The sequence below is a fragment of the Falco biarmicus genome, chromosome 1, assembly GCF_023638135.1.
Source record: "Falco biarmicus isolate bFalBia1 chromosome 1, bFalBia1.pri, whole genome shotgun sequence".
Lineage (NCBI taxonomy): Eukaryota > Metazoa > Chordata > Aves > Falconiformes > Falconidae > Falco > Falco biarmicus.
In genome coordinates this window covers 25723249-25748354 of record NC_079288.1, presented here as the reverse complement: position 1 = coordinate 25748354, position 25106 = coordinate 25723249, and the positions used below count along the sequence as shown (strand labels likewise).

At 42.8% G+C, this 25106-nt stretch overlaps 1 protein-coding gene across 6 annotated transcripts in view; it reads left to right on the top strand.

The window, feature by feature from the left end:
- TYW1B (tRNA-yW synthesizing protein 1 homolog B) overlaps positions 1-25106 on the top strand; it is a 104994-nt gene that overhangs the window by 35201 nt on the left and 44687 nt on the right. For 5 of the 6 annotated variants that reach the window (XM_056327221.1, XM_056327212.1, XM_056327232.1 and 2 more), the window contains 3 exons: positions 9715-9824; positions 15355-15532; positions 19335-19470. In XM_056327221.1, the coding sequence (XP_056183196.1) occupies positions 9715-9824; positions 15355-15532; positions 19335-19470 (424 nt within the window). Of the gene's footprint in view, positions 1-9416; positions 9482-9714; positions 9825-15354; positions 15533-19334; positions 19471-25106 lie in introns of those variants that run through there. The other variant, XM_056327262.1, reaches the window with a different exon arrangement.

The following is a 25106-nucleotide window of genomic DNA, read 5'->3' as shown; positions in this document are numbered from 1 at the left end:
AAATGAACTTTGCCGGGATCTGAACTGTGAGCTGCTCTAGCCCTGCTTCCTCACCAAAATGCCTGGAGTTTTGAGGGAGGGTTTTGCTCGGCTGGAGGAGTGCAGGATGGGATCGGTGAAACAGAGAGGCTCAGCAGAAATAAAAGCAGTGACATGAAAGCATACTGAGTGGGAGGATGTGGAGGCTATTCTTTGAGTTCTTTTGTCTTCTACCTTGCTAGCTAATTCATACCGTGGGGGCTGTGCTGCTTTTGGTATTTATGCCTACCCTGGGGGGCTGGCTGCCAATAACACCCATTCCATCCCTTAGTCTGGGTGTCCAACACTGCAATATTTCCATGGAAAACCAGCCAAATTCTTCTGAGTACACTTCCTGTCTTTCATAGCTTCAAGTTTTAATAATGCAATTATTTCATGAGAATATTTAAATGACAGCATCAGTGCAGAATAACTGCTATAATTTTGAAGGTGCTTTGAAGATCTCTCCCATGTTAGTGTTAAGTATAAGCATTAGATGCTGGTCATCCTGTTAAGTTTGCATTTGGGAGTCTATTCCAAAATGTTAATTGGTGCTCTTGATGGTCTTTCATCATATCCTGGCTTGAAAGGACACAGCAAGTGGCATGTTTAATGTGCAAGTTTTGCTGCTTTTCTTCAGAGCAATCTAATGACTGGGAAGAAAAATGTACTGCTCATATTTTTTTCCGTGTATCACCTAGCAGTGGTGCATTTAATTCTGCAGTGGTGACTGTACCGGTAGGAAGACGATTACTGTGCATGTTATCTCTCTGTCCCTACACAAAAGTTGTATCATAAACAACAAATAGAAAGCAATAACATCATCAGAATGAGGCATTTTGTTCCTAATATTGTACTGCAGACCACTGATGCTGTTCCCCTTCAAAGTGACCCAACTCAGTATTTTGTAGCAGCAGCAGCCTGTGCCTGGAGTATGGGACTGATTCAGGGAAGTCAAACAAGTGCAAATTGAAAAGTTCAGTAATTGGGATAAATCACCATGTGTGATACATTCCAGGTGCCTCTAACTCATCATCCTGTAACTGTCACTTTTAAAAGGGATCCTGAAAACAGTAGCCTTAATGATAACAGTGCTTATTTCACTAATGGTAGCAACCTGAATTCAAGGAAACAGCTTTCCAGGGGGACTGTGCTGAACAATGTTCTCACTTATTTACCTTCTGGTGAAGTGCATTGCAGTTGTTTAACTCTTACGTGTGGACTGCTGCGTGTTGTCTTTTCTCAGACCTCTACCAAGCTGGAAGACTTAAGGCTCAGTTTGAGACTCATCCCAAGGTTTGCTTTATTTACACCTTAAGCCTGACATAAACCAGAACTGCTGCTGGAAGAAGCTTTCTTCACTTTGGATGCTTTTCAGATCCTGTGCTTGGGCTGCTGCAGCCTTCATGTGGCTGTGAGCTGTACTGATCAGGTTAATTTGGTGTAGGTAGAAGGGACTTCCATACCCACTCTCCTTGCTACTGATTGCATGTCAGCACAGTTCACACACCCTGCAGCCAGGGCTATCTATACACTTTTTATTTTAAACCCACCACACCTTGCAGATTATTAATCATGTGAGACTAAATGTAGACTTGCAGTAACCAGTAGCTGGGTAGGATAAATATGTTACCTTCTTATTAGCAGTTACCATCTGTGCTGTTGCAGACATATGAAGCAATAGTTTTGATCTACTGTTGGCAAAATGTTTTTAATACAAGTTGTATGCCTTGCTGGTCTCATCGTGTAGTGTGCACACTAAAGTTGCAGATAAGACTGTTGTGATTGGTTTGGGGTTTTTTTCCTTGATCTCTTCAAGACTGTCTGCCAATGTTCCCACCTGTATAATCCCTGCAGCTCTCCCAGAATTGCTGAGGAAAAGGCCAAGGAGCCTGTTTTTCTCTTCCTCACTTTGGGAAGAAATGCTGTGGTTCAGCTGCTTTCCCTGGGAATTGGATGTTATGGTAGCTGGCTGGTTGTGACTGGCAGATTATGGCCCTGAACCAGGAATCATGGGTGGAGGAAGCATCCAAACACACTCAGAAAGTTATGGGTTTTTTTGTAAAAGATGCAGCTTGACTCTGCACTGGAAATCTTCCATCTTGTGCCGGAAGCAGTGCATCCCTGGTAGAGATCAAGCCTGTAGTGCCCCCTTCCTGGCTTGTGTTTCGCTGCCTCTCCCCCTCAGAGTGCTGACTGAGAGTTTTATGCAGAATTATAATATGGCAGCTGCTTTGGAAGGCTGGAAAAGCAGATTGTTCGTTTGTATAATGTTCCCCCTGCAAGACAGCACTTATGCTGTGTTGAACTCCTGAGGCTGTTGCATCAAGAGCGTGGTGGAGGAGGGAGAAACCCCATACCTTAATTACTGCAACATACCAAAGTCGTAATTCTCCCTACAAAAATAGTCTGTCACTATCCATTATTGCTCTCAGCTGGTCTTGCTGTGTTTCTTGTGTCTCTTTAGCTTAATTGTCTAAATGGAAATGTGCAAGTGACCAAATCTTTTAATCAATTAGAGCAAATGTGAGGACTGAGGCTTTCTGACACTGTACTGTGGCGCAGTCACCAGGCAAACCTGATTTGATTATGTTTTCTGGCTGAGTGTCTAAAGCACAATCAATTATTGTGGAGAGATGGAACAGCTAAGTAAGATTTAAATTAATAGGGTTTATTATTTTTGCATCTGTGGAGGAGGCAAACCAGACAGAGTGAAATATCCTGTAAAGAAATTGGTTCATATTTCTTCTGTAACTTTATGATGTTTATACCTGTACTTGAAGGTTTTTCAGTTTTAGATTGTACAGTAGGCAACTGAAGTTCTGTTCAGACAATCTAAATAAGTGTATAGACAAAAGCCAGTGATCACAGTAAGCCCTGCAAAATGAAGAGACTCAAAACTAATAATTTCTCATAGAGTTACTTAAGATCATTGAAAAATTAAACAAAAGCTTCTTCTCATTAAGTAATTTGACTCCAGAGGCTAAATTCTTCAGGGAAATGTGAAGTGTTATGATACCAAAGGAACTGACACTACAGGTTTGTGAGATTTGGAACCTGAGCCTGAAAGCTCAGTCACCTTGCATCTGAAGCCCTTGTCCTGCCAAGTTAAAACTCTCTACTCCAGTGTTTCAATTTGGTTATTTTTTTGTTTACGGAATTGATATATTGTGACCCAAGTTTCATTGTTTCATTCAGATTTGATTCTTCACTGCTTTGTTGACCTCTGTGCCTGTCTGTCCTCCAGAAGCTTGTGAAATAACCATATAAATGGGGTGGGGGACAGGACATCATAGGATATACCTAGCTCATGCCCTGGCAATGGTAAAAAAGAAAAAGTCATGGTGCCTTTATGTGCTGCTCTCCCAGCACTATAATAATTTGAGGCATTTCTAGGAGAAAATGTTAGTGTGGCCCATCAGGTGGGATGGGAGCAGACCCTGGTTGACTTGTCTTGGCTGGGTGCGTATGTGCCAGCTTGCAGGAGCGTTGGCACCTTACTAAGATGCTGGCAGTGCCTTGTACTTGATGCTTGTGCAGGATGGAGTTGCACCAGTTTCTTGGTACTGTGCAACAGGGTGGCTCTCCGTATCAGACACTGTTCTGCCAAATAGGGCACAGAAGTGTGGGGGTAAGGTCACTGTAAATGCACTTAATCCCAAAAGTAGTATCTGCCATGTGAGGATTCCACCTCACACTGTGCAGTGAGCAGTATTTTCACTCCTGTTATGCAAAAGGTTTATGAAAGAAAAAATACCCTACCAGCAACTTGCTGGGATTGAAATCTATGCTATTTTACAGCAGTGCATGTTTTCCTGGTCTTGGACTTGTTGAAGGCTTTTGCAGTTGTCATTATTTACATATTTATGGCATCAGTAGTGAATATAAGCAGATTATTTACTATGAAATAATCATATGTCTTGATAGTTACTGTGGGTGGTTGGTGACTTAGTACTCTGTTACACTACTGTGATGGAGTGATTGTGGGCTTTGAAGGTGAACTTGTACATTCAGGTTTGTTTTGAAATAATCTTTGAGACTGTGCTGAACATGATTCTTCTGGGAAGGAATCAAATATCTTTAAAAGAGCCCAGGGCAAACTTCTGGGAGGTGCTCAGCATTGCCTGCCTTTCTAGAAACTGTGGTCTTAAAAGCGAAGCGAACATTCTGTAGAGTTGAGATGTAGTATTTCAGCCTGGGATGTCTTCCATCCCTAAGATTTCAGAAGTATGAGTTAGGAAAGAATCATAAATTGTTTAGCTTGGCAGTGTTGGGTTAATGACTGGACTTGATCTTAAAAGGTCTTTTCCAAGTCCACCACTAAACTGTGTCCCTAAGCACCACATACATCTACACATCTTTTGTATATACCTCCAGGGATTGTGACTTCCCTGGGCAGCTTGTTCCGATGCTCAACCACCCTTGCAGTGAAGAAATTTATCCTAATACCCAACCTAAACCTCCCCGGCACAATTTGAGGCTGTTTCCTCTTGTCCTGTTGTTTCTTATCTGGGAGAAGAGACTGACCCCCACCTCTCTACACCCTCAAGTGGTTGTAGAGAGTGAGAAGGTCGCCCCGAGCCTCCTTTTCTCCAGGCTAAACACCCCCCCGCATTGCCATAGCTGCTCCTTATGACACTTGTGCTCCAGCCCCACTGCCTGGCTCTGGACACACTCCAGCTCCTCAATGTCTGTCTGGGGATGAGCAGCCCAAAACTGAACGCAGTATCTGACGTGTGGCCTCACCAGTGCCAGTACCAGAAGTGGGTTCTTTCAAAAATCTTCTAAAGTTCGGTCCTCTCTCAGTTCAGAGGAACTGGCAAAACCAGCCTAGTATAAAGACCTCACTAATGGTACTGTATCGTGAGGTGAGTTAATGGTACTGGATCGTGAGTTGCTGCCAGGTGTAATACAAGCAAGGTATCTTGCAAGGAGAAAACTACGTTACTTTTGATGGAGCAGATGATTTGAAAAAACTTTAGGTAAGTTAGTGAGGGTACAGCTGCAATATACTCCTACTGAAAACGTAGAAGTTATGGGTTGATTTATTTTGTTTAAAATTCATCAATTCATTTTGGGCTTTTTCACCTGTTTCTGAAAAATCTTTTAAAGTTTATTTTAATCTATTTAGTTTAAATAAATCTTTTAAAGTTTACTTTAAAACATGAGAAGTCCAAATTTTCTTCTGGAAATACTGAGTATTTTCTCATTTTTAAAGTGAGAGTTTTCTTGGGATATTCAGATATCCAAACACTTCAGTCTTAGTTCTCCAATTTTTTCTTCTCTAAAATTGTTTAAATTTATCAGCATTTAACAACAAATCTATGCCTTTTGAAAAGCTTTTATTTTCCTGAATTTATTAATAATAAACCTGTTATTTTTCTCATTCGTACAGCTCAAAAGATTGCTTAGAGCAACATGACAATTACCTACTATCTTACAAAAACTTCTGTAGAAATGCTGTGTTCCTTTTCCTCAGATGGTGGTCTAGATAGAGATTTTGTTGTTCCTATCAAAACTTCTCTTTTTAAAGTGAGTGTTACCTGATTTGTAGAAGATAAATCTGAGAGACTTGAAGTCTTTACTTTATCTCTGCTAAAAGGCATTTTGCAGTCAAATGCAAGTTATGACTATGTGATACCATCAACGTGGTGATCTTCTTCATTGCATGTTGTCCTCCCCAAGTTCGCATCTCCAGCCAGGTTGGTTTCCCCTCAGATGTGAGGCTGGCTCCTGAGCCATCCATCATTCAGCTTCTGGGAGCTGTTGAATAAGACCACTCCAGGACCTGACCTTGCAGATGCCTTTTGGATAGATCTAGCGTCCTACTGAACCGGTGGTAACTCATCTTCAAGTTTTCCACCCAGACTTGTTCTCTCTTACAAGTCCGTAAGTGTTACTTACAGACTGTTTCTTTGGCAGATTATGGGAATAGTGGATAAGATGGCATCAAAAGCTCAACATCTTCTTCTTTCCCTTTGTCTGCAGGTAGCAGTGGTGGCCTTGGTGTGAAATGTTCTCAGCAGGTTCATGTTGGCTGTTACCTATCCCAGCGCTGTGTTCTGGGGCTCACAAACACTTACTTAATCCAATATGTATTGAGGAGCTGGCAGTTAGGAGGGGCTAGTATAGAAATCTTTGGCTTCTGCTGAAGTGGGCATTGCATTTGCACTTTTCCAGTGTGTTTTAAGTCACTTTCACATGCTCCTCACAGACTTCCAGCCTACTGCTAGCAACCTCAATACTGTAGCCAGTTCATCCAGCATGCCTTAGGGGTGAGTTTAGCAGTCCTAGTGAAAATGTTTCCTTTAGATTAAATCTAATTTGTCCTCTTCCTAGTCCAGTCTGGGCTCTTCCCATTGCTGTCAGGAGGAAGCAGAAGAAAAGGTGTAAATAGGTTTCTTGTAATCGTGGAGAAACATTGAGTATTATTTGCTTGTGCATTGGATGAGCTTTTTCCTTAGTCTTCCTCTTATTCCTCACATCGTTATAGGGAAAGTGGTTCTTCTTGGCCCTTTTGTATGTTCTTTGCTTGTTGTGTCTGTTGGGGGTTTTTTTGCCTTGCCTATCTTCTGATGATGATCCTGTGTTCTTGTGCTACTGCTCTTATTTTTCAGCTGGAGGATCACAAGGTTGCAGAAGAGCAGGCTGATTTCTTGTTACTCTTCCTAGTTTTGTTTTTTATTGCTGCAGTTTGCCTTTCTGCCTTCATAGGCTTCAAAGAACTTCCAGTTCTCCTGAACCCCTTTGCCCTTCAACTCCTGTCCTCTGGGATCTTGCCCACTGGTTCTCAGGGTTCACTGAAGTCTGCTTCATGAGCTCTCTTGTTTTTTTTTTTTCTTTCCCTCCTCTTCCTGAGAACCATGTGCTCTGTCCTTTGTGATCACTGCCACCAGCCTTTCCTCACCATCATGTTGCCCGCCAGGTATCAACATTGATCAATTGATCACTGCAGTAAATGGGACTTTATACTCATGTGGCATTTTCCCTCAAAGTTTCTTGAAAGACTTGATAATGCTAAGCATTGCTACAGAAGACGGCAACCATTTTAAGAGGGTATAGAAGCAAAAGCTGATTTAGTAATATAATATACAAGCGATCAGGGAGGGGGATGTGCTGCCCCACTGAAGCATACACCTTCACAAAAGTCTGATTGTTCTTCAGTGATGCTTTGGTATTGCTGGCCAGTAATACTGGTCGATCAAAGGTCTGATGAGAATGCAAATAAGCCTGGATGGAGGCAGGCTTGTTAGCCAAGGGTGAGCTGAGAGCTACCCATCATGTTTTGTGCAGTCTTGCATCACTCCATGGTGGTGGGGTGCTGTGGCAGTGATGACTTGTCTCTGCAGTAGCAAACCAAACCTGTTTCGCACCTGGAATATTTGATAAAAGAAGGGTTTTCTGGTGTGGGTGGCTTGGGGTGAGATTATGTTTTTGGCTTGTGTTCTTTCAGGAAGGGAAGGAATCCTATGCACAATTACCTGCTTGAGTAGGTGAGGGGGGTAATGTGGAGGGTCAGAGAGCCTGCAGGGTAATGGGAAGGTGACTGAAATTCTGTCTGTGCCAAGGGCTGTGAAACAATCTCATCAGCCACAAGACATGACTTTTTCTCCCCCTATTACAAGAGAAACTGCTTTTTGCCAAATAAGCTGCTTTGTTGGCATGACCTGGTATGTTTATTAAACAGTTAGAATGTGTTAAAAATTCAAGGACTGTTAGAAACTAATAGCTGTCCAGTGTGCATCAAGAGGCTATTGATTTTCTGCCAACTTGCCTTATTAAATATACAAGGTACAAGTCATGTAGTTAAACATATAAGGGTTTTATAAATGCCTTTTATAGTTGGCATTCAGAAAACTTTCCATGTTGGCAGACAGGGGAAAAAAAACCCCAATCCACGGAAATTTGAAAAGCAAAGCTGTTTTAGCTAAAAGGATCTTTGAGATGTATAGTAGTTTGAGAGCAGCATTCCAGTCTTCGCTCTTGAGGCGAATGAAGAAATGCTTGGGCCAGAGGGGTGTTATTACTGGTGCTGTGTCTAGAGTTTGTGTGTTTTAGCTCTATCAAAGCGTGGAGCTGCAGGTCTTTCTCACTTGAAGTCAGGGGGAGTCTCTTGAGTGTCTTCAGTAAGCGCAGGCCCAGTGCCTTCATTCTGAGGAAGTGCTTCCCTGTCTCTTCTCCTTTAGTTAACCTTTAGTTAAATGCTGGGCATCAAGTCCTGATACCTGTGTAGCTGGAAGGCTGAATACGGCAGCTAACTTCACAGTCATCTCTGGGGCTGACTTCCAGGGGTGATGGAGAGTGGTACAGGGAGCAGAGATCAGCTGGCCAGAAAAAAGTGTTTCAGGAGTCTTTATTGCTTGGTCTTGTTTTCTTGACTAGATATGTTTTGAATCCAGCAGTGCTATTCTGAAAGATGCTGCAAAATTTGCTACTCTTCTGTTAATAAATTCCTCTGAGCTACAGTGGAATTGGTAGGGGAAAAGCAGAGGAACAAAATATGTAGCATATTTTGGAAAAAAAGCAGGAGAACATGGGAAAAGAGCAAGGAGGTGAAGTGCAGGAATTCATTGTTTTTCTTAGGATGATACTTAAAGGCTGAAATGTCCCTGCTCAATACCAGTCTAAGTGTGGCAAGGCTGGTGGAAAATTCCTCTCACCAGGGAGAGCTCTGTGCTCTTGTACAGGCTCTCTCTGGGTTGTGTTTGTCTGGGTGTGAGCATGATGGGTTGTGCCCCGTTGCTTAGAATATTTAATTTGGTGGTCAGAATGTGCTTTTTTCGCAGGTGACTTAAAATGGATCTATAACATCCTCTCATGTTAATGAAAGAGGGAGTGGGGAGAAACTCCACATACCTTCCAGGTGCTTGGGTGGATTTGCCTGGGTAGGCTTTTTCCATTTTTGAGGAAAACAAAATATGGGTACAGTCGTCCTTTCTGGGTAGGCAAGGTTGGCTTCCTAACCCAGTATGACGCAAGTTGTCCCTTAGTTGGAAGATCAGTGGTTTTTCTCCTGCAGTCTGCTTGGCTCAGAGAAGTTAACATTTTGTTTCTATTTTTTTGCGTTTGGGTTTCAGTAATGTGGTAGCTAGCAGGTCTCAGAAGTGATGAGAAGCCCCTACTGAGTAAGTCTGGGAGATTAACCAGATCCACCAGCAGTGCACCTCCAGCATACAGCAGACTTCCTAGTTTCTTCATACAGTCTGAAGTAGTCTGCCCTCATCTGTCTTGTTACTACAGCATCACAGAAAGACTGGATTAGAAACTAATCCCGTCCTTCTCTGGGTGGTAGTTGGTACCTTTGCAATGGAACTAAAAATGGCTTGGGGCCTTCCTTTTCTAGTGCTTTGCACAGCTGTGGCTAGAAGAAGAGTTTGAACCAGTTTTCCTTTCTTTACAGAGGTCTTTCTGGCTGCAGAGCATCCTTTTAGCTTAGAAGCTTTTTAGCTGTCCTTCAAAATAGGTATGTTGAGTTTAATATAGACGGCAAGGTCCATTCTTCCTTCTAGGGAGACAGAACCTGGGCAGAGGGGGATGTGAGAATGGTGTTCACAGATGACATCTGACATCTGTGTTGGAAGCAGGATATCACTGAGAGTTTCTTGTTGCTTTTAGCATTGCTAACCAAGGTCAGAGTCCTCAGGGTGACAGCAGGCATGTTATAAATGGCAGTAAATAACTGTCTTTTTCCTTCAGACATCATACAAATCCAGTGGGTACAGAGTGGCGATGGAAAATGGACCAGCCTGAAATGATCTTGCAGGAAGCTATTGAGAACCATCAGAACATGATCAAGCAGTTCAAAGGTAACTTCTCCCATTTCTTCCCTGTTAATGATGCTTTTAGAAGATAACCAGCAGCAGCATCTTTAAAGCAGAGATGAAAACATTCTGGTCATCTGTCAGGTACTGGGAAGGAGTTGTGAGTTTTATGATATCATAAAGATGGGTAAGTAAGAAGAAACTTCTGTGGCGCATGTAGTGTTTTTGGAGATGTTCTGCCTTTTTTTTTTTGACATAAGAACACGAGTCAGTCCTTGGGTATCTGCTGGTGCCTTGAGGGGCTACAGTGGAGTTGCCTCTTGTGCTTCTTGACAGTTGTCATCTCCTTTTGCTCAGTGTGCGTGGAGGCTTCTGCAGTCGTTAAAGCTGGCCTGGACAATGAGGAGTCTTGAATCTTATGTAAAAGTGAGGGTTGGTAGAGGGCAAAAAAAGTCAATGCTGAACCTGATAGGAAATATGCTGCCCTTTGCTTGCGGCATGTGTGGTCTGGGTCACAGCTCTAGAGCTTGGCCAGGGGAAAGCAGTGAAGGTGCTGCAGTGGGCTAGGGAAAGGTGATGTCAGTTTGGTAGGGGAGGCTTTCCATGGGGAAGAGGTAACAAGGTGAGAGGTGGTCATTGCATCTTCTTTCAGATTAAGCAAAGCACAGCTGTCGGTGCTCAAGGCAGGGCAGTCTGTAAGGAAGTGCAGGTCTCATTCCCCAGCCTCGGTATGCAGCCATGTGGGCAGTGTGGGGAGAGCCCTGAGCTAAGGCGGGATGCCAGCAGCAGTGCTGCCTGACTGGCTGGGGCAGAGCTGCTGCAGGGTTTCCTGGCTGCCTGTTAACTCAGCTGGTGGGATGCAGTGCCAGCACAGCAGGAGTTTGGTACAGGTGGCTTGCATGCTTGAAGAGCATGTAGGATGTCAAATCTTGTCAGGAAGGCTAGAGCAGCCGTAGAAGACTGTTACAGCTCTAGGCAAGTGTTCATGGTTAGCACTTAAGGCACTGAGCACTTTTCAGACTCTGCTGTTTTATTCAGTCTGTTCTGGATAGTCAGGCTCTTAGATGAGTTGAAATGTAGCTGGGCATGCTGAGAGGATTGTGACTTAGAACTTGAGGTCAAGCTCATGGCTGATAACAAGCAGGGTGCTTCAGGGGCTGTACGATATCAGTTGCCAGGTCATCATCTCCATCAACAAATGGGGATGATGATGGAGAACACCCTCAGCGACTTTGCAGGTGATACTAATTTAGCGAGCGTGGCAGGCACACTTGGTGGCACAGCTTTACTTCAGTGGGACCTTGAGAAACATGAGTCTTGGGCCAACAGATACATGTGGAGCTCAGCAAGAAGTGGAAGGTTGTGTACGAGAGTGTTACAACCTCATGTCAGTCCCTGCTGGGAGACCCACCTGCCACAGTAGAACATGGGGCAGTAGGCTTAGGTTTCTGATTGAGAGGTTCAAATTAGAGATCAACATAAGCTTGTTCAGCCAACATTGTGTCCAGAGAGGTAAAGGACCCTCCAACCTTGGAGGCTCTCAAGTCAAGCCATTATCACCCCCGTCCAGTGTTGGCGGTTGTCCTCTCTGAGCAAGAGGCTGAACTAGAGACCTGCGGGAGCCCCCCCAGCTTAAAGTTCTGTGGCTTTAGTTAAGAGAGTTAAAATTGAAAGGCTTAAACAATAGCACACCCCCTCATTTTTATGAGGCAGGACTTGACTCAAAATAATCTTTTACGTTTGCTTAGGAAAAAGCCAGATGTTCAAAGCGATGACTAGATTTGCATGCAGCTGCTGATGGTGTATTAGGGTATGCTTGTGAAGGCTGCAGTTGCCCTCAAGCTGTGCAGTACTTGTGCAGTGTGATGGAAGTGTTGCCCTTGTGTGACGGATGTGTGGCAGAAATGTATGTTGTTTGCACTGAAGAAAGATGAAAAGCAAAGTCACTTTGCAGATACTTGAAAGCCCTACCTTCTGAAAGCTGAGTGTAGAAATATGTTTAAACCCAACTTCAGACTAAGGAATAATCTTCTCCTCCTTCTCTTCCTATGCCCTGGTATCTTATGAAAAAGGGTTGAGAAGAGCGAAGGATTCTAGATGGACTTGGCAGCATCTGAAAATATTCCCAGTCTCCAGAGGCCTTTAAGAACAATCCTGTTTTCTCTTTTTGGAGCTTGTTTTCACTAAAAAAATTTGCAAATATTCCCTGAAACTTGCATGTCCATCCTCAGCACAGTTATGCTCGACCTGGAACTGTGAAAGGAGAAAGAAGAGAGAAAAAAAAAAAGCTCTGAGCTAGAACTGTGCTGCAAAGTGGAAAAAGAAAAGATGTGTTACTTTTGCAGACTGATACATGGCAATGCACTTCTTGTCTTGGGAGCCTAAAAGTAAGTTTTATTAATGAGAAGAGAAATCAGTAAGAAAAGCCCAGTAGCTTGCTGTTACATTTTGTGAATTTTACATTGTCACTTCCCTAAGGTGCATGTGAAAATATTGTTAGAGTAGAATCAGTGAAAGAAAAATTGAGTTGAAACACTGTGCTGAAGTCAGGGAGGGTTAAAAGCTGCGCAGTGTCTTGCAGGACAGAAGTCCCTGCGTGCTGTGCCAGAGCTGTCCTCTTGTCCAGGCTGGAAGTGCCTCAGGCAGAACACATGACTATTTCCGGCAAACTTAAAAGCACTCCACAAATAGTAGGTTGGATTTTATTATGATTGGTTTTTAAAAGAAAAAAACCACACCAAACCCCTACAAATGACCCCAAAGCTTGAGCAGTGAGGTGGACTAGGTTGCTGCTTTGAAGAAGGGCAGGTTGCAGCTGGGCTCTGTGGTACTGGCTGGGCAGCCACAGGCACACAGAGGAGTTTCCAGCAGTGTGCTACGTGTGGCTGCTGAGATGTTTGAACACAGATCTCCATCTTCAAGCAGACCAGACTGTTTGGGCTGCTGGAGAAGAAAGCATGGGAAAAATACCCTAGCTAGAGAGCCCTCAAGGCTCCTCAAGTGTCTGATAATGCTGCTGAGATAACACACAAAGATTTTTTGAATAAATTTGTTCTCTTTCTAGTACCAGTACCAAAGTTTTGCATTCAGGTACACATACAGACACCTCTATGTGCCAAAGGAAATGGTGAGCTAATCTGATGCTTTATTAATTCTACACATTGTAGTGAAAATGAAATATCCTTTGAAGGAACAGAAGAATTCTTGGGGACCCCCTGTCCTGTAGGGTATCCTAGAGGATGGCACACTATCCTGTAAGAGTCCCTGTGATGGTTTTAGAGATGATGATGATGTGTCATCTTTTAGTGTTGCCATAGTTTTGTACTGGTTTTGAAGACCATAGACATTAATGTCACATAATTCTTTTTTAGACTAACTGATGGAGACACATCTTACTGATAGGAGCTAAGGTGGGAAGGTGTGAAGTAGTTTATTTGATGGATACACTTTCTCAGTAGTGGCTAGTAAATCTCTGTGCCCTTGTGAAGGGCACACACAGAATAGAAACATAATTCAAAAATAGGAGAGTGGGACTCTCTAATAATACAGCTCTAATTCAACTTGGGGAAAAAAAACCCAACAAAACCCAACCAAAAAACCCCACCAAAACTGTAACCTGAGCTAGGAAAGCCTAAGACTACCTGTGTGTCTTGCTGTAAGAGTGGATAAAACAGGTTCTTTGTCTTCCCAGTCACCCAGGCACTTGTGATGACTAGTGTACAGGTACTTGCAGAGGTGTGCCTGAAGTCAACAACCAGCTGTGCCAGATAATGTTTTTCTTTCCCAAATTGAAGTGCATCAGTAGGAGAGCAGCTGGAATCGCTTTTTAAAGGAGATGTGCTGATTAAAGAATGCTTGGCTGTATGCTTTGCTGGAATCTGAGCTTGGTAGGAGCCAAAAGCTGTACACCCCTGCCTCTTGCAGGGGCTTCTCAACTTCGTACGGCTCCAAGCTCCTGCACCTGTTGGAGCTGCTGCATGCCCTGCCAAATCTGCCCAGGATCTGACTTTGCTGAAATTCATTGACTGAAGACAGAAGGAGGCTCATCTGCAGGAGCAGAGGTTGAGTGCTGTAGTGGTATGGGAGCCAGAAGTGCAGGAGAGTTTGTGTGTTCCCTGGAATACCCACTAATCCTGGTTAGTTTATTCCTGTCTAGTTTGTGATTTATGTGGTCAAATGATTACATACACTCCACAGAAGGGTAGAGGTTTTGTATTTACTATATGCCAGATTTGCTGTAAGCTGTTTGGAGAAAGTTACTCTGAGACTTTGTGGTGATGGAATTTTTTTCTGTCTGCTTATAAAGCTGGCACAGTAATTGTCATAGTCCAATTGCAAGATGCTGACAGAGAGAAATTAATTAATTCCAAAAATGACTTACAGTAGCTTTAGGAATACCAAAGTTAGTCCTTTAATCTCAGTGTGTGGTTGAGATGCTTCTTTCTTTTCAAATAAAGTTCTCATTTAGTACTGTCAAGTTTCAGTGGAATAACCATTAGTCCTGTCACTTATTCAGGACTGAGCCTGGCTGGTTTAAAATGCACTAAGCTTTGCTCTGATCACACACCAGCTTTTCTGTGTGAGGCTGAAGCAATATCCATGAATACCTCTTTTTATCTTGGCTTTACAGCATAGCATGTAATTTTCTGTATTGCTTGTGCTCCAGCATCTAGGCAACGAAAGGTGAGCTGAGGACCCGGTTTCAAACTCAAGTCTTTGGGGTTGTTTTTTTGAAACAGTCCAACACCCAGTCTAAAACTTCAGATATTATTTGAGTACATAAAGGCATGTCAGGGAAATGTGAAGTGACATATTTGGAACAAAAGCTTGTTTGTAGTCAGATGATTTCACACGGGGTCCTGAGTACTTGGTTGGATACAGATGGGCTGGAGAAATATTTGCCTTTCCCCTGCCCTCCCGTTGGTACAATGTGACTCTGATTGGTTAAACCTGCAGCCAGCATTTTAACGTGGACGCTACAGTAGAGCTCAGTTGTGTTTTCCAGTTTGTTCTGAAATGTCTCTTGCTATTTGGAATGGTGTCATGAGTTGGGTTTTGTTTTTGAACGTGTACTCAGAGCTGCATTTCATGTACTTGTTAATGTGGATTCAGACGCGGTGGTTGGTGTTCTGCCTGGCTCCTCTGGGGAGCTGGTCTTGGTGGGGCTGGGGACCCCAGGGGGTCAGCAACAGACACAGATATAATCTGGTTTTGTTTTTTAAGAAGCCTACTTGAAGTGGCATTAAACTGGCATTTGTGTTTGTCTCAGCATTCAGGCAGCACCACGTTGCGGTCTTAGCAGTATAAAGCTTGACTCAAATGTTACTAGACAATTGCTTGCATAGTTAGCAGGGCACACAGAGCCCCAAGCTTTGCCTGTCTGGCCATGCACTGTTTTGTGGACTCCTGCAGAGCTGGCTCAGTGGGCACTGGCTGTGGCTTGCTGTCTCCTGGTTCAGGAGGACTCCGGCAGGTTTTGCTCAGTCTGTCTTGTGCCAAGAGTGTATTTTAGATACAGATGTGTGGTTTGGGAGGGGGTTTAGTTGATTTAAGCCTGTTTTCCCTCTTTCTGCAGGTGTGTCAGGAGTAAAAGCAGATCGCTTTGAAGAAGCAATGACAGCAAAGCACTGCGCGCTGTCACTGGTGGGAGAGCCCATCATGTACCCTGAGATCAACCGGTTTGTGAAGCTCCTGCACCAGTACAGCATCTCCACTTTCCTGGTTACAAATGCACAGTTCCCAGATGAGATTAGGTAAGAGTTGGGCAAAATATCTTCCTACTAAAACGTTTGAGTGCTGACCTGTGTTTTAATTCTGTTTTATCTCTCATCAGTCAACTCTACATGAGCACTGGCAATGAAAAAGCTCACTCGGCATCTATTTGATTTTAACCTTAATCTCCCTGTGCTCTTTCTCATCTCTTTCTCTCCCTGTTTGATTTTCTTTTCTATATCTCCTAAAGTGTGATTACCTCTGGAAGTGAAGAGAATGTAATATAGTACCTCCCGGAGGTGCGACAGGAAGAGAACAGCAAGTGAGCTGTGTTTTGTGCTTGGGGACATGGATAACTGGTGTGAGTGTTTCCAACAGCTAGACCAGGAGACTGAACTCATAAACTGCCTTTTTGGTTTGTGTGCTTCTCTGCAGTCTGATCTTTGGTCTAACTCTGTAAGACCAGCTGTAATGGTGCAAACCAAAGATCTATACAGCCCAGCAACTCCAGCAGGACTCAGAGTGCAGGATAAGGAAAGTGGAGAAGCACATACTCATCAGCAAAAGTGAGATCAGTAGTTCTTAACCTCCTCTTGGAGGGATTTGAGCTAAGTGTTCAAAACATTTTAATGAACTCTGAAAGAGTCTTCACAAATGCAAAGAATCCCTGTTTCTGATGTTCTTGAGCATCCAGGCTGCTTTTAATAAAATCTGAAGCAACGTAGCAAGGAAATGCAGCATGTGGTGTGAGCTGCAGGGTGGTTGGGAGCTCATCAGAATACCGTCAGCTAGTAACGCTGATGAAGTTCAACCCTGGTGTTACGTGAGCGTGTTTGCAGAGCTGTATGCAGGGTGGGTTTGGTATGTTGCTCAGCTTGTCATTTCAGCTCAATGACTGTGTTAGCACTTTCTGATAGAGCTTCCTTTTCGCTTCCTTCTCGTGGTCTGAATATGGCAGTGAGGGGGGAGGGCATGCAATTTTTGAGTGAGTAATTATACACTACAAAGGCATTCCAAATGATTTGAATAACTGTGTAATCAAGTTACTTTAAGTCATGTATTATGTGCCTGATAGACAGAAATTGCTCTTTCCTAAAAATAGTATTTTAAAAAGAGAGCACGCACTATATTTTGAAGCTGCATTTCCTTAGGATCTGCTGAATGTTTTTAAAAAGAAACAAAAAAGAAAGTGATAAAATGCTAGTCTTGCTGTCCTAAAAATTGCAGCTGATTTTGGACTCATCAAAGCAAATGATTTGCTTAATTTGGGAACTGAAGTATGCACCAATCTCACTTTTCCACTGTCAGCAGAGGGGAGTTATAGTCTAAAAGTTAGCCCTAAAATAGACAGCATGACCTCTGGTATCCAGTGTGCACGTGGGGAGCGTGTCCTGGGGTGTTTGCTGGGTTTAGGAGAGGGGCCTGCTGGCTCTGCAGACCCTCTGGCTGGGTCTCCAGCATGATGCTGCCTGTACCTTCCTCTCTTCTTTCCTCCTTCTTTTGTATTTAAACTGCAGCTTCATCTGCCTCCAGGCACACATTTTCAGAAACTGAAGGGTGTTTTATAGCATGTGAGCTGGCGTTGAACAGTTACTTGGTTCTTGTGCTTTTCCTTGTCTTGTTTCTGATCAGTGGCTGTGAACTAGAACCCTTGTGTATGCGTCTGCATTTATGAGCATCAATAATAATAATGAGTAGATGCTTATTATTGTTCATAACCAAATGATAATTTTTATTATATTGATGTTTCTGTTCTTTGTGTCAGACTAGGCTGTGTCCTGTGTGGTTTGTAAAACCACCTCATGGCCTGAAGTAAATTTATTGCTCTTGAGTTGTGCTATGCTACTTGCTCATGATTTCTGCCCAAGTTCATATGTGGTAAATGCTCTCAATTTGATCTGGATGGGATCTTGGATGTCTAAGCTAGCTAGGAAATTAGAACCAAAAATTAAGGGAGAATGTCGAAAAAATCCATCCTAGTACCATGCAACTAAATTTCCTGTTAATTGTGAAATGTAGCTGTATTCCAGGAACATCAGTTTGTGTTCGGCTTCTCCCTGGTGCTGGCTGGACCTATGACTGCCCTTTCTCCTTGCTCCCCTTTGTCAGGGCATGTGCAAAGTTGTCCTGGCTTCAGTCCCAGCCAGGGCAGAGCACTGTGGACCACTCCCTTTTGGAACAAAGTGAGGCAGAAATCTCTCCTTGAGATCTCTTCTAATTCCTTAATTTTCTCCAGTCTTGCTTTTGCCTGTCCTTAGGATTGAGACCTTCAGAGAAGAGATGATTTTCCTCTGCTCATGTTTTGTAACACACTCTGTCTTCAGTGGGGCCCCTTGCAATTATGCAAATGCAGCATTAAGTAAAGAAAAGAGTATATTGGCTGTGTTCTTTGAAACTGAATACTTTGATCCACTTATGCCTAGAACATTTGGTCATTTTTGGAGATTGTGGCTTTGGGCTGCCAGTCCAGACAAGCTTGTTTACAAAACAGTTTTTTTAAAACCTAAAATGTTGAGTTAGTTCTGGGCCACTTTATTCTTCTGTCTGAATACATACAGAGAGAATACATTTAGGTAAGTTGTTTGAATGTTGGTGTTAAGTGTTTTTTTTCTGGACACTAAAGGCTCTGCTCGAGCTCATTCTGGACAGCTCTTGTCACCTTTGGTAAGGACGGGGGGTTGGTGTATTTTTAGTTGGCACTGTTTGGCAGCTGAACAATAGTTTCTAATTTCTTCTTATCTTCTATAAAGAACAAATAAAGCTGGGACTATAGCCTGCTCATTAACAGACTTCACAAATAACGCTTGCAGTGTTGTCCTAAAACTGTTCAGAGTTAGTTACGCGGTACAATTAGGATGCTGTCGTTTCATCTTAGAGACACCAGGGTGGAAGATGCCATGAGGGGGTGGATGTGTTACACTCACTGGCTTTTTCAGTTTTGTCTGTGATAAGGGAGCTTGTTTTAGGATGTTCCTCTTTTAATGCCTTCCGTTATCCCTCTGCTAATGGACTGCAGGGTTGCTGCTTCTCCTTTACACCCTTGGGGTTTATGGAAGGGATTAGACTCAACCCAGGCTCTTTGCACAGTAGAAGAGGTTTAATCTTTTTAGAAGTTACTGGTGTTGGGCTCACAGATGCTGTGCTTGCTGGCATTATGTGACCAGAAAGACTATGTTGCAATATCTGTATGAAATAAGAACCTTGGAATCGGAAGGAGAACACATTGGAGGATTGTGCTTGATTTTATTTTCTAAATGCCTTTGATTTCCCTTCAAAAAAATATTTGACTGATGATGCCAGCTGTAGGTCAGGTAAGTTCAACATGTCCAGCAGTAGAAACTGGTTGAGTTATGGTTCTGTTTCTGTTAAATGGGATTATTTTTCCGTGGGCCAGGGCAAATAGAACTTGGGAAAAGGGGCTGAGCTTCATGGTTTTTAACCATGGCGGCTGTGGTGAGAAGCAGAGCCTTCCAGTGCCTCGTGTGAAGCCCTGGCAGTCTGCTTTGAGAAGCCTTTCTGAAAGAGTTGCAGCTACGCTGGAGTGAATTATGTTCCAGTTCAGTGAGGAAAAGATAATTAAAATGTCAGCCAAGGCCTCTATATGTGACGTTCTTAGCTTTGGGGTGTATTGTTTGTTGAAAGTAGGTTGTAACATCTTGCTGTTAAGATGATGGTCACTTGGCAGAGATGAACCATCAGAGTTTGGTAGTTTCCCTGTAAATACTGTATAGTTCCTGTCACTACTGGATCAGCAGAGCAGCTTATCTGGTGATACTGTATTTTGTGTGCTTTGGTAGGAAAATACAAATCTGAGAAAACAACAATTCTCTTTTTATTTCCAAGGAACCTTGAGCCAGTAACACAGCTTTATGTCAGTGTGGATGCCAGCACCAAAGAGAGTCTGAAGAGAATTGATCGACCCCTCTTCAAGGATTTCTGGCAGAGGTTTCTAGACAGTTTAAAGGCCTTGTCTGAAAAGGTACCCAGTTAAAGACGTATTTTTACATACTCTTTTCTTCCTTGTGCATCTTACCTACTTGGGACAAAAGTAGAAGACTTAAGAGACTTCAGACGGACCATGAAGTGGGTTCTGGATGTGTTGAGAGCATATTTACATGTTTTGTATGTTAAGGTGTATAAAGTCCAGCAAGTTTGATCAGTTTTCAATGTGGGGAAAAATTTAATGGTGAGCAGAAGTGTATCAAATGGAACAGTATGCTGCGAATACGAGATGCTATGAGAGGTGAAGAGATTATAAAATAGAATATTTCCTGATGAAGTGTTTATACTGAAAGCAGGCTGCTAAAGGAAAACTTGAAAATTCAGGAAAGCCTAGGAAGAGTCATAAATCCCCATGTGGCACTTAGCACTGGTTCTCAAAGGTTCTCTTGAATTACAGTACATAAAGGACATTAACATGTGTTTTTAATGGAATTTAGTAGCTCTGGTTGCCCTCCTGCTACATACAGAAATCTGCTTATTTCTGGGAGATTTCCCCAGAACAGTAGACCTGAGCATAATAGCAAGGGTGACCCTTTACACTCAGTAGTTTATGTCTGTCTGAGACAGCTGAACAGTGCATTCACCTGAAGGCCCATGGGATCATGTTTGCTGCTGTCGGCTCAGAACTTAGTCTACTGTGTAACAGTTCTTGTATCAATTAAGCACTCATGGTCCTAGTATCACATGAATTAATAAGAATAATGCTTTGTGAGCGTGTCTTCCCTCTCTTATTTACTGATACTGCGCTCTGATGGAAGCAAGTACTTCTGTTTACCAGTTTGGCAGAAGTTGACGTGTTACCTGCTGAGATGAACAGACAAGAGAGACTGTTTCATTTGAATAATGAGTTTTTCTGCCTTCTGAGATGACAACATTGGACCATTTTCTGCCAAAGGTACTTAAATTAGTAGATCTGGGAGACTCTGTGCAGAATACAGTGTCACTCAATTACACAAAGACATGGAGTAGCTTGATCAAGCTGTTTGTGTGCAAGTCTGCTGGCTGATACTGTTAAGCAAAATCCCAGGTCATACTCTGGGCTTTCTGTACTCAGGTACAAACTTACAAAGCTCTCTGTGTGAGTAGACGCAGCTGTGGAAAGAAGAGGAGTGAAAATACTGAAGGCAAAAATACTGAAAAAATCTTTTGGAAACTTGCTTTTGCCCATCACTTCTTTCCTTCTGCCTCTCTTGACCCTGGATAGATATGGTTCATTTGTTGCTGTATGCTGTCAGAAATTTCCTTGCGAAGAATTGAAGGTGAAAGTATTGGCAAGTCTGTCCATACAGCTAAAAATACTCTGGTCAAGGTGAAGAGGAGAGGAAAAAGAAGCTCAACTAGCAGGTGCATTTTCTCCTCGAAGCAACTGCACTTTGAAGGGTCCTTGAAACACTGATAATGCAAGGGCCAATTAATAGTTGCACCAGTCGGATACGCGCTGTTCTGCCAGCGCCTGCTCAGCTGCATATTGCATCATCACACGAGGGACAGTGAGAAGTCTTGGGGAGGCTGCTGTTTTGTTATAACATTCTCTTAATGATATATATGGTTCTGGTACCCCCAAAACTATCTTGAACTGCTTCTGGGCAGAAGCACCTTTCTGTTTTCCTGCTGGGCTTGTTGCTTGGTGTTCGTGTGCTATTAAGCACTGTTCTGTAGGACTGTGATGAATGAAAGGTGGTGAAAGCTAATGCATTTGCTGATTTCTTGAGAAATACAGCTCCTCTTTCAGAATAGGGGGGGAAGTGCTGATGCATTGTGTTTGGAAAGTGATGCTAATATATCTGGAAACAAAATACAATTCCCATATTTTCATGCTGCCTGACAAACTGTCCAGGCTTATTCAGGTCTCCTGAGGCTGAGACAAGCTGGCATTGCAGCTGATAGGAGTCACTGCTAATAAGAATCACGGGTAGGTTTGATCTATGGACATTAAAAAATAAAAATGGGTGAAAGGGCTTTGTAAAACCACAAGTTGTACCTTGCTGTGCTTGCCACTGTGGTGTTTGGCAAGTGCTGTTCCTGCAGTTAGCCTGCTCGCTTGCGTGACTGCTGACTGTCCCCAGGGCCTTGTGCTCAGTGCTGCAGGGATGGGTATTTAGAGACAGGTCCTGTTGCAAGATGTTGATAATCCAAACAGACAAGTAGGAGAAAGGAAGAGGAGAGGACATGGTCCTAGGTGAGAAAGGAGTGAGGATGTCCTTCTTAGCTGTTCTCTTTTCTGCCACCAAAAAGCAGGCTGATTCTTGTTAAAAATAGAAATGGAAGTGCCTGGGCAAAGAGGTGGTTTTCAAATCCTGTTGTCTTTAGTGAGGTAGTTACACTGATAAATGGGTTTCATTACTTCAACTGAAGTTCTGCACAAAGTTCTTGAACCCTTAATAAAGGAGTGAATTTAATAATGGATTGTTCCCAGTATGATTTAACAGCATCATAAAGCATGTTGGTGATCAGTTGCTACAGCATTTTCAAAGGAAGTTCAGGACTAAAAGATGTATTCTTTCTGCAACAAATGGCAAGAAACCCCCTTTTCTTCCACTACTATTTGGAGCAAGGTTTATCCTTTCTAGAGTGATTCTCATTGAGATGATCTTTGTGTTAAATTTTCTATGTTGAGAAATGTTTTTTGAGAGGAGTTTGTTAAACAGCAGGTAGACTCCCAGAAGGCTCTGTTTTTCTTGTCATGTGTCTTCTGCCTTCCAACTTAAATCGAGAGGAAAAAGTCAGACATTAACATATGCCATTTGGATTGTGCCTTTTCAGAACATCACATTTGAGAAGTCTTGTAGTCTTGTCCTCTGACAGCCTTGGGTTCATAAGATTGAAGGGTGACTTGGCTTGATGGACAAGTGCTTGGAGGTAACTCTAAGGATGTGAGTCCTTTTTCTCATCATAAGGTTGAAAAATCTGTTCCAGTGGTTGAAAGATATTTCTTCCAGCCATTGCTGCCTCAATGCTATATCTAAATGAGAAGCAAGGTACAAATTAATAATGATGGTCCAGAAGCCCAGGAGGGAAGAGGTATCTCTTGAAATTTTATGATCAAATTGATGCTTATTTTCAAAAATAGCATGAACCAAACGTTTTCTGTCTTAGCAAGAAAATAAGGAACCGATGTTCTGTGAGCTGTCATCTACCAGCAGTCAGAGTCATGATCCATTTGTGTTTTGACTTTGTGCTGTTTCCTTCGGTGTAACTAGACCAGAATCTGTAGGTTGAGAAATTTGAAAACTGTTGTTCTTGTTGTTATCCATAAATCACCAAGTGTTTTCCCAAGCTTTGGGTGTGTTGACTGAGACAAATGGGAATCCCCCACTGAGCTGCTGATGTGGGGATGCAGTGACCCACTGTTGCAAAACTACTCACAGATTTCTACCCAGGCACTTTGAAAATAACTGGAAAAAAGATGGTGATGGACATGCCAGCAGAACATACCCTGTTTGTGGATTTACATTATACTGCAACATCTCTGAGCACACTTTTTTCCACCTGTTGAGAGAGTAAGACAACTCTTGAAGCGAGTGGGCTGCTGGTCCATGGACATTTATGGACACGATGAGCACGATGAAAAAAGTCCCTCGTGTTGCTTATGTGCTCTGAGGGAGCAAACTTGACGTGGTGTCACCTCTTCTGTCTGTATCTTCTTGACATAATCATGATAAATCCTGTCCAGTCTGCTCGATATGCTGTACCTTGTAGTACTTGCTGTGCTGCCAGACACCAAGTAGGCATTGCTCAACTGCTTTAACTTTCAGGGGGACAAGTGCCAATGTTCTCTAAACAGATTGGAGCCACGCACAAAGCAAACAGGGGAAAAAACCCTTTAGGTTAATAGATGTTATGGCACTGCAGGAACTGATGATGAAGCAGAACCTTATCCTTCCTGTCCTTCCAGGAGGGTCACAAAAAGCAAAAGAAACAGCTTATTGGCACTTTGTGGAGTTCAGTTAGACTTGTCTTTAGACATCATAGATGAGTCTTGCTTTAGACATTGGGTAAAATCTTACCCTCAATCTTTTTCTACTTCAAGGAAATTAAGATTTCACAGAAAAGCTCTGTGGGGGAGGTGTAGCAAATTTCTGCACACACACCCCACACCCCCCCTCTTCCATTAAAAGACCAAAAAGGGAAATTCTTAGCTCTACTTGTCCGGGGATATCACATACTTAACCGTGCATGGATTTGGTGCCTGTGGTGATGTACTCCTTGCTGGAAGGTGCTAGATATGGATATGGCTTGTCCAAAGGCAGGCATGAAATGTAAAAATGTCTCCTGTTACCATCTTCCAGGTCTGCATTTGCATGCTGCTCACAGGTAGTTACTTTTACACTTCTGGATGATGAAGATGCCAGCTTGCATATTTAAAGTTTTCAGGCTTGCATCTGGTGCTGTTTGCTTTAGTCTTTTTTTTTTTTTCTTCCCCACTGAGATCCTTTCTACAAAGTTACTCTTGGCTTCTGTGTGATTACAAATGTAGTGTAAATACATCAAGTTATGTCTTAAGCATGTCTTACTGCTTATTATATATTATATGACAGTAACAATTATTTTTATGAAAAGAGCACATTTGATTTGCATGGAGATCATTTATGTGGTTACTAGGGGAGGGGAGCTGGTTTGTAAAGCCTAGTCTGATGTTTCTGAGCTAAGTCACTTTTCTTAAAAATTTAAATGTAAAACTTGCAACAGATGTTGGAATCGGTAATCAATTTTGCCACTATAGATTTAGAAGAATTTGACTCTTCTGCACAGTAAATGCTCTTCACCAGCTGTGTGCTTGTTTTAATGGTTTTGCTAACGAGACTTCTGGTGTAAGCCTTTTGAAACACAGTATGATGAGTGCTACAAAGGTATGATGTTTAATATTCAGTTATTGTCTCTGGAATAAATCATCTGCTTTCAGTTTAGCTTACAGCAAGAAGTGATCCAAATGAGGCTTTGGTGAGATTCTTGGCTGCAGAGGGAGTGAAGCCTTATTTCTTCTGTCTGTTCCAGTACTTCTTGGTTTGCTTGCAGGCAAGAAAAGGGGAAAAATGTTCATAAACACACTTCACAATCAAAATATGTTGTTCCAAGCTGCCGGTTGTTACTGCATGTCTTAAGAAGACAGTATAGTGATGCTGGGGAGGGAAGGCAAGGTGGCTCTGAGCCTGAGGCAGAAGTGGGAGTAAAATCCATGTTGTCTTAGTCCTTGTCCAATGCTTTGTCAGTTAGCCCATGTCAATCTTCTCTTCCTCATTACTATACTTGGTGCTTTGGAAAAGCCAGGCCAGTGGACTGTTTGTTTGCTGCTTGTTCTTGCCAGGGGAGCAAAGCTGCAAAGAGGCTGCTCAGCTGCCACCAGTGTTGTTGGTAGAAGGCACTTCTCCACCTTCCCATGCCTCTTGGAGCTGGGCTCTGCCTACGAAGTGTAAATGGGAGAAACAGACGGCCATCCTCTTCCAAGTTCACTCTTCTTTTTCACTCCTTAACTAGCACACATTATTTAGCTTGCCTAGCTTTTATGCTACTTAACATTTAAGAAGCATTTGCTATTCTTGTTCTTTATTAAATATGATCTTTCTTTTGCATTGAGCTCTTCCTAGAGGCTGCATGAAAGATGCCAGGTTTGGC